General features: G+C 43.6%; 2 protein-coding genes across 6 annotated transcripts in view; both read left to right on the top strand.

Annotated features, from left to right (window-relative positions):
* Window positions 1–412: 412 nt before the first annotated feature.
* Window positions 413–6772, top strand: MYOZ1 (myozenin 1). The gene is made up of 6 exons (XM_019444561.1): window positions 413–514; window positions 1813–1903; window positions 2829–3007; window positions 4609–4852; window positions 5211–5376; window positions 6277–6772. The coding sequence occupies exons 2-6, from the start codon at window positions 1831–1833 to the stop codon at window positions 6506–6508; spliced, it is 894 nt and encodes a 297-aa protein (XP_019300106.1). The 5' UTR covers window positions 413–514; window positions 1813–1830; the 3' UTR covers window positions 6509–6772.
* A 3457-nt stretch (window positions 6773–10229) lies between these two features.
* The window catches only part of USP54 (ubiquitin specific peptidase 54), a 133864-nt gene continuing 129119 nt past the window's right edge, over window positions 10230–14974 (top strand). For 2 of the 5 annotated variants that reach the window (XM_053909548.1, XM_053909551.1), the window contains exon 1: window positions 10772–10907. The gene's annotated coding sequence lies outside the window, so the exon portion shown is untranslated. Of the gene's footprint in view, window positions 10590–10720; window positions 10739–10771; window positions 10908–14974 lie in introns of those variants that run through there. The other 3 variants (XM_053909547.1, XM_053909550.1, XM_053909554.1) reach the window with 3 other exon arrangements.

The raw sequence follows: 14974 nt of genomic DNA, 5'->3' as shown, positions 1-14974 counted from the left end.
AAACATAGCCCCTTAAGCCCTCCCACTCCCAAAATGTACCCATATAGTCCCTCCAGCTCCAGCCTGGATTGGTTCTGAGTGACTCTCCAGACATGTTCTCCAAATTCTTGCTCTCCAAATTCTTGTCCACGGTTTTCTGTTTGCTTCCTCTTTCCCTCACAGTTTTCAATTTTTCCCTGAATGCTTCTTTGGATCTCAGACTCTAGATGCCAAGAAAGGGGAGTCTCTGGGCAGACTGATCCCTGGCTCAGACAGCTTAGTGGGAGAATCCCAAAGGCTTTTCCTCTCCTTCCTGAGCCTCTGGGCAAGGAGGGCGGGATCTTGGTTCCAGGGTCTCAGTACCCCCAGTGCCATTTGAGCTGCTTGTACTCATCATCTCTATTAATAACTACCCTCCCTCCCCCACTGCCAGTGCTGCCCCCACGCCTGCCCAGCTCGGGTTCTCCAGTCACAGCAGCTCAGTCCTCCAAAGCTGCTGGACCCCCAGGAGAGCTGACCACCACCTCTGCAGCCGGTAAGTTCCAGCTCTATCGCCAGAGGGGCTGGAGCCCACTCTGTTGACTGCTGTGTCTGTGTCTGCAAGAGTGACCCTTGATCCTGGGAGACTTGTCTCCCTCCCCTGTCTATGCTCTGCTCTCAGCTGTCCAGTTCAGGGGAGCCACAGAGTTGGAAGAAGAGGGGCTTAGGAGGGTGGGGGAAATGGAGATGTTGAAGGAGGCACTGGAGTAATAAGAAGGGGATCTGAGAGGCTGGGTGGGAAAAAGAACCTAGTTAGGGCTGAAAAAAGTATAGTAAATGCCCATTTATCAGTTCCGGGGGTCTTGTCTCAGCATACCCCATTAAGTTAGTAGAAATGCAGATGTGTTGTGAAATAGGACTCAGCAGAAAGACAGTGTTTTGCTGAGTGCCAACTTCTGTTAAGGAAGGGCTGGAGTCTGCATCTTTTCCCAGCTTGTCCCCCTCCACTGCCAGATTCTATTATTATGTTCCTATCCCCCCTCAATTCCCTACCGCTATGATATTGCTGAATTGATGTGCATCAAGGTTCAAATGCCCCCGGCCTTCCTCTCCACCCCAGCTCTGGGGTCTGGGGCGGGAGCTACTGAAAGGGAGCAAGGATCACTGCTGTGACCTCCCAGGCCACACTCCAGCTGGCCCAATAGAGGAGCAACAACCTCTCCTTCCTATGGAGAATGTTTTGGGCCGAATCTCCTTGAACCTGGCAGAATATTTTTCTGTGCCACTGCCCTCTGCGCCCCTGCCAGGGCTTGAGGAAGACTGAGGAAAGACCCAGAGTTGGGAATGACAGCCCCAATCTGAGATCTCCATGAAAATAAAAACTTGAAGTCATGCCAAGCCAATGAAACCTGGGTGCAGTGCCCAGCCTGTGTGTTATTTGTTTGTTTTACTCACTGCCCCCAACACATACCGTGTTCCTAATCCCTGCACCAGCTCTATTTTAACAGTAGAAAGGAGGTTTATAGAAGGTAGGGGCAGAGGGTGCATCTATACTTTCTTCCTCACCTCCAAGAAAGGAGAAGCCCTAGAACAATGGGTTTTCACCCATTGTTTTTTCCCCCTTTTTAGGGAAAAATATACGTTTATTATATATGTATATATTATATATATATATATATACACACACACACATATATAAATATATATATATATATATATATATATATATATATATATATACACACACACACCCTTAACCTGAAGCCCTTAACCCCAAGTTAAGAAGTACTACCTTACTGCAGATACCTTCCAGTCCCTGTCCATGCTCCAACTCCCCCTTCTCACCCTATTCAGGCTGAATCTGCCTCCACAATGCCACTCTCAGGAACCCCAGCCCCAAACAAGAAGAGGAAATCCAGTAAGCTGATCATGGAACTAACTGGAGGTATGGCATATTTGCACCTACCTAGTGTAGGGACTTCTTGTTAAGAGCATCTCAGCCTCAGAAGTCCCAGAAAAATCATAAAGTTAAATAACGTGAAGAGATATGAAGAGACAAGAGAAATTCGGGGGGGGGGGGGGCAGGGAGAAAGGTGGAGAAAGGATTCAACACTGATCACACACCCTTCCACCCTTTTCACCTTGTAATCTGAGACAATAATATCCTTGCCATATCACCCAATGCAGGTCCAGGACAACAGGACTCACAGGTCAGTGAGGTATGTTTGAGGAAAAAAATATATATGATGGAGACTGGCACAGAGTAAAGTCTCAGTAAATGGTTAATTTCCTTACTTCCCCTCCCTCCACCCCTCCAGTGCTAGGGAACCTGTGGAAACACATAAAATGGAAAAATACTTAGACTTTTTTTTTTTCCTGGGGGGTGGTAGGAGTATATGCATATGAAGAGCTCTCCCAATGCCCAAAGTCTGTCTGCAGCCAGGGTTCACTGAGGGGAAGAGAAAGGAAAGTAGTTAAGACAGAAATCTGTATTTAGATGTGGTCAACTCCACACAGTGTTGGCCTTTGGGCTTTCCCCCAGGCTACAGTCTCCCCAATGGTCTCCATCTATGATGTTCCTTTAGTCTTTTTGCCCTGCACCTCATGCCTCTGCCCCTTCTGCCTTATTTACTCTCTCCACTCTGGTATACTGATTCCACTTTGCACCCCAGTTCCTGTGCATTGTCTCCAACTCCAAACCCAGGAAATAAAAATTTCTCACAAACTACATAGAACTTCATCAGACAGTATCTGCTTACCTCTGGGATCTCTGCAGGAGACACACACACTTAGTTGTGGTTGGCATCTGTATTCTGAACCTAGAAAACCTTACTTTTCTCCTTGTCTCTTCCTCCCCACCTCCCTGGAAGGTCGACAGGAGAGCTCAGGCCTGAACCTGGGCAAGAAGATCAGTGTCCCAAGGGATGTGATGTTGGAAGAGCTGTCGCTGCTCACTAATAGGGGCTCCAAGATGTTCAAACTGCGGCAGATGAGGGTAGAGAAATTTATTTATGAGAACCACCCTGATGTCTTCTCTGACAGCTCAATGGTGAGTTCGGAACTTTATAACTCTCACAGCCTAGTGCCTCTTCTGACAGTTTTTTGGTGGGCCCTGAATCTCCAAAATACCACCAACCTCCCCTCTCTGCAAATTTATAAGCTTATTAAGTCCCCAGATATATTAAACGTCCAGGGTGAGTTACAGCCCACTTCTGAAACTCAGTCTCTATCTTAGAGCCAGTGAAGGGGAGGTGGGGGTGAAGAGTACACACCCTCAGGGGGAAAATTCCTTCCCAGTATGGCTAAGTGTTAAAGATAGGGCTGCCAGATAAGACAGGACACCCAGTCCTGTATTTTAAAGTTGAGATATGCATGAATAATTTTTTAGTAAAGTATGTCCCATGAAGTATTTGGGACATAAAAATTTAATTTAGTTCAATTTAAAAAATACAAGATAACAGTTAAATTTTAATTTCAGATATGTGACGAATACTCTCTTGTATGTAAATATGTCCTATGCAATATTTGAAGTGTATTTATAGTAGAAAAGTATTCGTTGTGTCTCTAAGATTCAAATTTAACTGATGCCCTATTTTATTTGATGAATCTGGTAACCCTACAATGAGTTAAGTGAATTTTTATAAACATCTCCTTCTTGAGCCATTCTTTTATCTATAGGATCTAAGGACTCTGGATGTGGGAATTGAAACTGTCTTCTAAGATAGTGAGAATTCTCTAGTGAGAATCATTCTCCAAAGAGAAGGAGGGATTGGAAGGGTGCCAGGCACAAGATGTTATAGCCGAGAAGGAGGGGATCTTCTCCATTACCTTTCCTCCCCCTCTACCTTCACTGGGCAGCCAGGGGAAAGTGGAAATAGATGCCTACATGGGGCCAGAGGCAGGACTTTCTGTCATTGGCCCTTATGTAGGAGCAGAGCAAAAATGCTGAGCCGGTCATATCTAACTTTAGGAGGCCAAAAGCCCTCCTCCCTGGCTGGGTCTGGTTACACTGGTTGGAGCATAGGGGTGTGTATGGTGGGGTGGCTAGGAGAGCCTCCTGAAGGAGTTGGTGGGGTTATTTTTAGGCTTTGGGGCTGAATCCAGGGTTGCCCTTTTGGTCACCCTTCCCCCTACCTGCTACAGTTTCACAGTCAGGAAGTCCTGGTTCAACAGGCACCAAGAGCAGAGAGGGAGAGGAAGAGAAAGACAAAGAAGAGAGTTCTGTCTGTTAGACAAGATAAAGAAAAAGAAGAGGCAGACATCTCTCTAGCTTTTCAAATTAAGCCTGGGTTCTCTGTCCCAACCCCATCCTTTCAAATTATAGTGGGGTGCAAGTCTTGGTCCTCTTTGCCTTGGTAAGGATGGGAAAGGAAAGTGTGGAGAATGAATTGTCCCTACCTTAAGGTGTAACTGGAGGAACTGAGCCAAGGGGGGGGGGGGGTCCTATCCATTAGGAGAGTTCGGTTCTTCTCTGTCAGGCTATCCACTATCACTATCCACCTATTGGAGGGGAGATCTCAGAGGGTTCAGTGTCTTCTGGTTGGCCATTTTCTCTGATCATCTCCTCCTTGCTATGCACACCACCTTTGTCTTTGTATATTTCCCATACCCATTGCATAACCTTCCCCTTACTTTGTTCTTTCTTTCCAGGATCACTTCCAAAAGTTCCTTCCCACAGTTGGGGGACAGCTGGGCACAGCTGGTCAGGGATTCTCCTACAGCAAAGGCAGCAGTGGAGGCCAGGCAGGGGGAAGTGGCTCTGCCAGACAGTATGGCTCTGACCAGCAGCACCATCAGGGCTCTGGGTCTGGATCTGGGGGTACAAGTGGTCCTGGGGGCCAGAATGGCAAAGGAAGAACTGCTGGAACAGCAGGGGTTGGCGAGACAGGAACAGGCAAGTATCCTTATGCAAGAGTAATGTTATCTGGTTCTTAGAGTAGAGATATCCCCAGGAATGAGGCCTAGACTGGGTTTAGGGAGCAAGGGAGGCCTGCTGAGGTACCTAGATGGACTCTCTTACCCCAGGAGAATGCCAAAATGTGTCTATTTCACCCAGGAGCTTGATCTTTCTGTCACCTTTCTGGCTTTTCAGTTTCAGTCACAGATCTGCCCTTGGGCTGTCAGGATTCCACAAAACTAGCACAATTACCAAGATTGGCCCCAGAAACTTCCCTAGTACAGAGGTGTAAGACTAACTTCCACTGGCTGCTAACTGCTATTATTGACTCAATTTTCTCTCCCATGGCTGCCAGGAGACCAGACAGGTGGAGAAGGAAAACATATCACTGTGTTCAAGACCTATATTTCCCCATGGGAGCGAGCTATGGGGGTTGACCCTCAGCAAAAAGTGGAACTTGGCATCGACCTGCTGGCCTATGGGGCCAAAGCTGAGCTTCCCAAATATAAGTCCTTCAACAGGTAAGGGGTATGAGGAAGCAACCAGATGCATTCCAGTGTGTGGCACAATGTGCTTAGTTGGAATGGAGACTTTGGTTCAAATGTTTCAGAAGGAGGCTGAGGAGGGAAGGAAGGAATATGGGGACCCAAATTGAAAGCCTTTGCTTTTTTCACTCTAACTCAGAGAAATAGTGGAGTATGATGGAGGAAACATTTGCTGTGAGGCAAGATTTGAATTTTAGTTCACTTCACCACTTATTAGCAGAGTGGGCATGGGACAGTCACCCTACTTCTGAGCCTTGGTTGCCTTGCTCTAAAATGGGAATAATATATTACATGTTTAAAGGACTCTTGAAGTTCCCTTCATTCAAGGTTAGGATTTCATTACTGTCCCTGTAGGAGGATTCTATTTCCTTATTCTCTAGTAAGGCTTAAGTATCTATTCTTTTGGAATTGGGCTTCTCTAGACTGTGAACAGGAGATCTGTGTGAAAGCAGAATGGGGAAGCACCATTCTTTTGCATTTGGTCCTAAGAAGCCTGAATTCTCCAGGCAATGTTAATTCCTCTCACCAAGCCATGTGCTATCCACTGGAGGTGGGGTAGGAGTTGTGTGTGTGTGTGTGGGGGGGGTCTACATTGTATTTTAAGGTAGTCTCAGACCCTTGGGTCTATAGTGTCTAAGTCACAACATCCATGAACCTCTTTATCTAGTACCCCACTAGACTCCTTTTCTCTTCATTAGCTCTGGAGAAAAAGCAAACCAGGAATGGGGAATGGAGCACTAAGGGAGAAAAAGGAGTGCAGAAGCAACCTAAATTAAAATTCACAGACTTCCCCATCCTCAAAAAAGGGTAACATCTCACTGATAAAGCTGTTCCTTTTGTTCTGGTTTTTAATCAAATAATATCTTCTCTTTTCAGGACGGCAATGCCTTATGGTGGATATGAGAAGGCCTCCAAACGCATGACCTTCCAGATGCCCAAGTTTGACCTGGGGCCCCTACTGAGTGAACCCCTGGTCCTTTACAACCAGAATCTCTCCAACAGGCCTTCTTTTAATCGAACCCCTATTCCCTGGCTGAGCTCTGGGGAGCCAGTAGACTACAATGTGGATATTGGCATCCCCTTGGATGGAGAAACAGAGGAGCTGTGAGGTGTTTCCTCCTCTACTTTGAATTAAATTTCTCTTCTCAGGTTCTAATTTGGAGAGAGAATGTTAAGCAGGATGCCCTCACTGTAAATCCAGTATCCTTGTGAGAATGGAGGGGGAAAAGGAGGGAGAGATCTGCCTTTCCAGTCTTCACTCCAAGTCCCCACTCCAAGCATCCTTTCTCTCCAACTTGCTCTGTATGGAACCTTCTCTTTTATGGAATTTGCTCTGCCACTGGTAACAGTCAATAAACTTTGAAGAAATGAACTCATTCTTCCTCTGATACTTGAGGGCAGATAAAAACTAAGGCTAACAATGCACAGAGACTAATTAAAGTCAAGTACTAAACGTTCATTATTCAGACTTCAAGACCAGACCTGAGCTCTGGTTGCTTACATACCACACCCATGTCCACACCCACAATACCATATTCATAGGTGTATACAAAGACATACTTATTCAATGGTACATAAGACAATCATGCACAAACACATGTGTTGGTCCATATGTGGGCAAAACTAAGAAGCTATTGTGTGCAGTGGTTAGGAAGTAGGTGTTGGTGTCCTTAGTTCTCTTTGTGTAGCTGATTAGAGATTGGGATGATCAGGATTATCCAATTATCACAAAAGTAGAACATGCCAAAAGGTTTCCAGATGACACCAGAATGGGCTGAGGAATATATAAATCAAAGGTTACAGATTCCTGAAAGGATGGCATACCAAGTTAGAATCCAGAAGAAAGTGGGAGAAACAAGGTGCAGTTATAGTATGGCTGGTTCTGTGTGAACATAGTCAGAAAAGATCTAAGGTTCACGAGGGCACTTCAGTGGTATTCAGAAAGCACTGTAACTAGGGGAAAAAACTGTGACAGCCCAATAGGAATGAACAACAATATTTTATTTAAAACATTTTTTTAAATTTTCATTTTTTATGAATATAATTTATTGTCAAATTGCCTTACATAGAACACCCAGTGTTCATCCCAACAAGTGCCCTCCTCAGTGCCCATCGCCCATTTTCCCTCTCCCCCACCCCCCTAAATTTTTTAAATGTTTATTTTTGAGAGACTCTCTTAAGACAGAGTGTGAGTGGGGGAGGTGCAGAGAGGAAGAGGGAGACACAGAATCCAAAGCAGGCTCCAGGCTCTCAGCTGTGAGAGCCCAATGCGGGGCTTGAACTCATGAGCTGTGAGATCATGACCTGAGCTGAAGTTGGTGCTTAACCGACTGAGCCACCCAGGTGCCCCTATTTTTAAAAATTTTTAATTTTTATTTCAAGCATGTGGTTTCTTTAGATTCCCAGACTTAGTTACCTCTGTGTTCCACAAAATAAGAGATGAGGACCAGGAAGAATAAGAAGATGGCTTAATAGGATCTGGGAAAATAACTTCTGAGGAGAGCTGGCTGAATTCAGCCAACTCCATGAGCCATTAATGATTTTATTAAGTTGCTAAACTTTGCATAGACTAATCTAATTTTCATGGACCTTGGGTCACATAACATTTACCTTGATCATTTCCCTTTACAACCTAAACAAATTTCAGAGGACTCATACTTCCTTTAAACTCGTACACAAAACTCTATTTCTGTATTCTACTTTTTCTTTTTTTAAAGATTTTATTTTTATTTATTTATTTTTTTTTAATTTTTTTTTTTAATGTTTATTTATTTTTGAGACAGAGAGAGACAGAGCATGAATGGGGAAGGGTCAGAGAGAGGGAGACACAGAATCCGAAACAGGCTCCAGGCTCTGAGCTGTCAGCACAGAGCCCGACGCGGGGCTTGAACTCACGGACCGCGAGATCATGACCTGAGCCGAAGTCGGCCGCTTAACCGACTGAGCCACCAGGCGCCCCAAAGATTTTATTTTTAAGTCATATTTACACCCAATGTGGGGCTCGAACTTGCAACCCTGAGATCAAGAGTCGTATGCTCCACCAACTGAGCCTGCCAGGTACCCCCTTTTATTTTCCAAAGATTTTTCTGTTTGTATTTTTTTTCAAATACTTATTATCATTATTATTAATGTTTTTATTTATTTTTGAGAGAGAGAGAGAAAGTGAGCAGGGGAGGGGCAGAGAGAGAGAGAGAGGGAGAGAATCCCAAGTAGGCTCCATGCTGTCAGTGTGCAGCCTGATGCGGGCTCGATTTCACAAATCGTGAGACCACGACCTGAGCCAAAATTAAGAGTCAGACGCTTAACCGACTGAGCCACTAAGGCATCCCCTGTGTGTATTCTTCTAAGGACAGTGTTGCCATAAGTTGGATTCCCGCCCCCCCCCCCCCCCCAAATAGATCCTCAGACAAAGATGTGGATGCAGGTACATCCTGAGACAAAGATGTGGACCCAGAAGGTTGGAAGGTGATTCCAGAAATCCAAACAGTGTAAGGGAGTGAGAAGAAAGCCAATAAAGGTGTTTTGGGCAACTGGAGTTGAGTCCCATTTGTTACTGAGAAAAATGCTATTCAAAGTGTGGTCCTTGGACTGGCAGCATCACTGTTTCCTGGGAGATTGGTTAAAAATGCAAACTCAAGAATCTGTGTCTTACTCATCTCTTCAGGTGATTTGTACGTTAGGAAGTTTTGGGAAACACTACAGTGAACTCAGAATTGCCCCACTGAGGGGATGAGGAACTGTAGTATTTAGCCACCAAATGCCATCTTTCTTTGGTTGCAGATTGCTACTGGGAATTTTAACTCTGCTGGCACTTCCAGGCAAAGAAATACACAGGTGTTTGAGGTAGGAAGGTATGGACCTGCACTATCTATCAAGGCTGTAGTAAGCTCTGGGGTGGGCTGAAGGAATATGGGTAGAGCACAGACAGGATCTGGATATGGGTTCACAATTTCCATCAGATTTTCATGCTTAAAACTCTGTGAGTCCTTCACCAAAGTTAAGGACTATATTCCTTTAACAAATGTTTATTGAGTGCCTACTGTATACCAGGTATTGTGTGAGACATCAGCTGTACAAAGACACATAACAACCTTCATGAGACATAGAGATTTCAGTTAACCATAAAATAATTATTAAGCGCCTACCCTTAAAGTTGGGGGAAACAATTCCAAAAAATTACTTCCTGTTTTACTCTTCCTTGTTCACCAACTTTTGTTGTTGTTGTTCTGTTTTTAAGTCCAGTGCAGTAGTGAGAAGGAGAAAAAGAGAGTAAGTTCGATCTGTAACTGACTGTGAATAACCAATTAAAATAACTCACTACTTTCCAACCAACCTCCACTACGTTCTTTAAATCCATCTTCTGTTCCAGATGCTTCTCAGTCTGCATTTACAGTTGTCTGAGAGCTTGAGAAAGCCCTACAACTAAGTTTTGTGAATCAGGAATTAAGGATGTGTCCACAGAGCTGCAAGCAACAAGTGCAAAGTTCAAGTCATACACCAATGCGGTCCCCTTCCGCATCCAAGGCCAAACACCTGTGCTTATGTTCAATTAAAAATACAAAACAAAACACACAAAAAAACCTTTCATTTCCTATTTTGGTCTGGCGAACTGATAGGGGTGGGGAACTCGTGAATAAACAAATTATTTCTGTGAAACCAAATACCGTGTGCAAAGCAGTGTGAGAAGAACGGATGAAAATTTCCTGAAGGAAGGTTACGAGGAGACGGTAAGATCAACATCTGTCTTGCTCCATCTCTAACTCCTCATGCATAAGGAAAATGCCAGGAAAACGGAACTAAAGGCGTCACTGCTCTAACTTTGAGGCACTTGGAGCAAACAAGGCCACATCCCTAAAGCTATTCCAGTGTAGGGTTCGCCATACTAACTTCCCCCAGGTCAACCCGTTCCCCCCTGCAATAGTTTTCCGACTCCTTCGATACACGTTCTTCTTTGCCCTCACCCACTACCAGACTTTTCCAGGCCGCCCCTAACGCCTGGCGGCCGCCATTTTACACACTACTATCGCGAGATATACTTAGCCTTCTCAAGCCCGACTCGTTTACTTTCTTGCTAGAGGTTCTTCTCGGCTGTTCTCGCCGTTAGCTGAGGAAAGTGTCGCGAGAGCTGGTTGCCTTGGCTCCCCGTAGCTATAGCAGCCGCGGCGGTTAAGGATGCGGCGGCAGGAACTGTGAGTGCGACACCCTCAGGGGGGCGGGGTCGGAGGTAACGGGGGTGCAGGGGGTAGCCCTGGTGGTGGGGGTAGGTCGGGAATAACGGGCCCAAGTGTGACGTGTTGGAGAGGACCCAGGTCCGGTGGGTAAAAGGGACCTGGCGCAGGTCTGCACTAGGGCACTCGGAGGGCTAGAGCTGCCGTGAGGTCCAGTGGGAGGGACGGCGGTGTAGTAGGGTTCAAGGGGCAGGGGCCGGAGTGTGGAAGGGTGTGCGTTCGGAGGAAGAGGGTTACGCGGACTCAGAACTGGATAAAGGGACCGGACCACATCGAGGAGTAAGTGGGAAGAAATGGGGTACCGCGAGGTGGAGGGTATATTGAATGGGAGCACAGAGGTTGGGCCCGGTTTGCTTTGCGCTGGTGAGGACTGGGGGACTGTGTCGGACCCTTCGCGGCTCACGGGGTCCGCCGAAAGCTGGAATAGGACTGCGCGCCAGGACCTGGGTCCTAAATGGCGTGGCGGGAATGGTGGCGTCCCGGACCTCCACCACCACTTGTCCCTTCCAAAGAAATCCCCCACGGACTGTAAGATGTAGAAGTAGGGTCCTGGTGAACTAGGATTAGTTGGAAAGGTTCTTTGCGGAGAGACTGTTGAGTGGGATAATGAATGATTGCTGCTGTAAAATAAAGTGTGGGGTGGGGACGGGAGAGAAATTCTTTAGGAAAAAAACCCCTAAGATGTACTTCCTCTGGAGCGTATTGAGTTGAAAGAAGGGGTGTGTGTGTGCTGAGATCACGTTTCTTCCCAGATTCATTCAAGTATAGAATTCCTTTACGGTGTACTTTTGAAATTATATATGCAGTGTAAAACCAGTTTAGCTGATACAGTGAAAGAATGTGCAGCACGACACTTAAGCCTTCCACGAATGTAATTTAAAAAGTAAGGAAAGTGTTTCTACTGCTGCAGCAGAAGGCTGAACACTAGGGATAGTTTTAGTTAACTTGAATATAAAACCTAGTGTTCCCAAAGTGCGCATATTCAGGTTATTTGCCTTTTAAGAAATGGATGAAGTTTTATTTTAGGAGATAGAACAAGTTTTGAATATCTGCTAATCTGGGAATAAAGTGAGTCTCCCAGGAGTTAAAATCAAGGAGAGGGCAAAATATTTAGTTTCTCAGTTTCAGAACTGTTTTGTGGAGATGAGGTTGGACCACTTTGCTCCTGAACTCTTATTTCTACTGAAAACAATGGCTTCAATTCAGGCATAAAAACAATTACAAACTATCTGATAATTTTTCTTACTGTCTTTTGTAGGTATAAATTTTTAGGGGATAACCTCTTTTGATTATGTAACTGGATTTTTCCATTTGAGGTTCACAAATTCATTAATTAGAATAATGGCTTTTAAATCCTTCTGGCACTACCCTTGATGTGGTTAGTCATTGAACCTATTTATTTGATATGTGTTAGACTAAAAGTTTTAATTTGTAATATTAGTAGCTACACTTTAAAGCCTTTCTGAGGCAAGATACAGCTTTATGTGGTTGGGTCCAAATGATTTCTGCATGGATCCATTAAAGAGCTTTACTGAGTTCCTATTATGTGTGGAGTACTGTGTAAGGCATTGAGGGGAGGGGTGAGAGTAATTCATTCATTTATCCATTCAACAAACATTTACTGAGACCTATTTTGTATCATTACTAAGTTTTTAGGATACAAATAGGAGTAAGCTTTGCTCTCTGCCTTGCAATGCTCAGAACCTAGGTAGAGTGACAGAGAAACAAATAATTACAATGTAATAAGCACAATATAGGGGCAGGTGGGTGGTTTAGTCGTTGAGTGTCTGACTCTTGATTTGGCTCAAGTCATGATCCCAGGATCATGGGATGGACCCCATGGCAGGCTCTGAGCTTGGAGCCTGCTTGAGATTCATGAGATTCATTCTCTTTCTCTGCCCTGCGCGCCCCCCCCCCCCCCAATTATATGTGCGCTCTCTCTCTCTCTCAAAAAAAAAAAAAAAAAAAAAAAAAAAGCACAGTATGTGCACACAAGCTCATGAAACAAGATTCTGGCCCTCAGGAGTTTTCCTGGTTGACAAGATTATAAAGGAAGAAATAATTTTAAAAATTACAAAATACTAAACAAATTCTAAACTATGCTGCATTAATAGAATACATATTATGTTTCTCAGAAGAGATAAAAGTTATAATGACAAAATTCACAAGTCAGCTTGTGATTTAAGTCTTTTTTTGGTACTCTTAAATATCACTGTATGTTCTTAAGTCAATAATAAGCATAATAACTAAAATTTTTGACTGATTATTAATGTGCCAGGCACATTATCTCATTTTATCTTCATAACATTCTGCTCTTCAGCTGGTCCTAGTGCTTCAATTTTAAACAAAAAATTAAGGAAGTTGCTAAAGATCATAGAGCTAGTAAATGTCAGATTAGGGATTGGAATTGGAAATATATGTGATTGGAAAAACCTAAGCAAGATTCCTTTCTTTTGCAGAGAGAGTACCTTGAGATTGGGGTGGGGCAGAGATTGAAGGTAGAATTGGCCAGAAGATCAGAATTCAACCTCTGTGTCTTTGTTCATATATTTTTTCTCCCTCAAATGTTTACACTACATATGGGAACTAATTTGAATATTAACATGATGCTAAGTATGAGTTTATGTTGTTGAACAGAGAATTGAGTAAATTGCCATATTCATGTTGTATATAATTGTATAGGGAGCTATGCTTGGGAAAATAGTCATAACAAGCAATTGTTAACATTTGCAATCTTCTAGAAAGTGATCATTTTAATAATGGAAATGATTATATTCATATGCAGTATAGAGCAAATGTTATTACAACAGACTTTAAGAGATTTAAACATTTTATGCTGCTTTTTTTTTGTATTAAGAAAAATATATACATGTCACATGTATTTATATATTTGCATTCAGACTTTTTTTTAAGTATATTTATTTTGAGAGAGTGCATGCATGCACACATGACAGAGTGGGGAAGGGGCAGAGAGAGAGGGGGAGAGAGAGAGATTTCCAAGCAGGATCCACACTGTCAGTGCAAAGCCTGACATAGGGCTCGATCTTACAAATTGTGATATTATGACCTGAGCTGAAGTCTGAAATCAAGAGTCAAATGCTCAACCCATGGAGCCACCCAGATGCCCCAAGGCAACAGGAACTTTTAAGTGACTTGCCAAAGTCACACGGCTGCAATGTCCCAGGTGTCCTGATTTCTAATTAAGTGTTTCTTCTACTGTACCACATTGCCAAATTATATTTAATAATCACTATGCATTGAGTTATAGATGCTCTCAGCTAATTTCAGGAAACCAGAGTTGTCAGGAGGCTATTGATAGATGAGAGTACAAACTGATGACTTGTTTCCCTTCTACTGTACTTATACTTCTTACTGATACTTAGGATAAATGCATAGTTCATTCAGAGGCTTCTTACATTTGGTTTATTATATTACTGTTTCATTTTTCTGTGTCTAGCTGCATTATTGACCCATTTTAATAAATGTTTATATGCCTTAAAAAAAAGTGGAGGGGGGAGCCTCGGTGGCTCAGCTGGTTAAGCATCTGAGTTTGGCTCACATCATGATCTCAGGGCTTGTGAGGATGAGCACCGCATTGGGCTCTCTGTCAGTGAGCCTGCTTTGGATCCTCTGGCTCCCTCTCTCTGCCCCTCCCCAACTAGTGCTTGCATGTTCCCTCTCTCTCAAAAATAAATAAACATTAAGAAAAATGTGGAGGGATACAACTATGTTGTAATACCTAATATTATTAAGAAATACATACACATTTGAAGGTGAGTCAGGTCAGATTTTTCATTGAGTTGACTTTCTGCAGCAGTCCCTCATCTGTAGGCTCCACAAACATGTGGGTGTGAATAAGATTCTGTTTTCTAACACCTTTTAACTAAGTGGGCTGGGTGCCCATGTTTTTTATGTGAATTATTTTTAGGCATTGAGACATTTTTCTAAGAAAGGTTTAGAGTAAGAGTGTAATGAGAGGAAGAGCCTTGAGGGCAGAGCATGGAACTTCTGCCCCAGAGGGTTGAAAACTGAAAGAGTAACCACCGATGTGTATAGAGGATAATGGTCGAAAAGTGTTCTTTAACTCTGAATCTCCACAGGAGAGCCTGAAGATCTTTTCTTCTACTTTTATACACATACCTCTTGGAAAGGTTCTGTCCATTTATACTCCTCCAGGGATGTGTGGGAAAAAGTATTAATTTCCCAGCACTTATATCAGCAATAGTAAATAGACATTGAACAAACTAAAAACAGTTTACATGATAGGTGAAAAGTGCTATCTCACTTTAAATTTCCATTTCTTTGCCTGTGAAATTGAACATTTTTCCATATTTATTTTTCTTTCT

The sequence above is a fragment of the Panthera pardus genome, unplaced genomic scaffold, assembly GCF_024362965.1.
Source record: "Panthera pardus isolate Hobbes unplaced genomic scaffold, ASM2436296v1 HiC_scaffold_22, whole genome shotgun sequence".
NCBI classification, from domain to species: Eukaryota; Metazoa; Chordata; class Mammalia; order Carnivora; family Felidae; genus Panthera; species Panthera pardus.
Note: the sequence above shows the minus strand (reverse complement) of the source record. Positions and strands in the feature narration are given on the sequence as shown.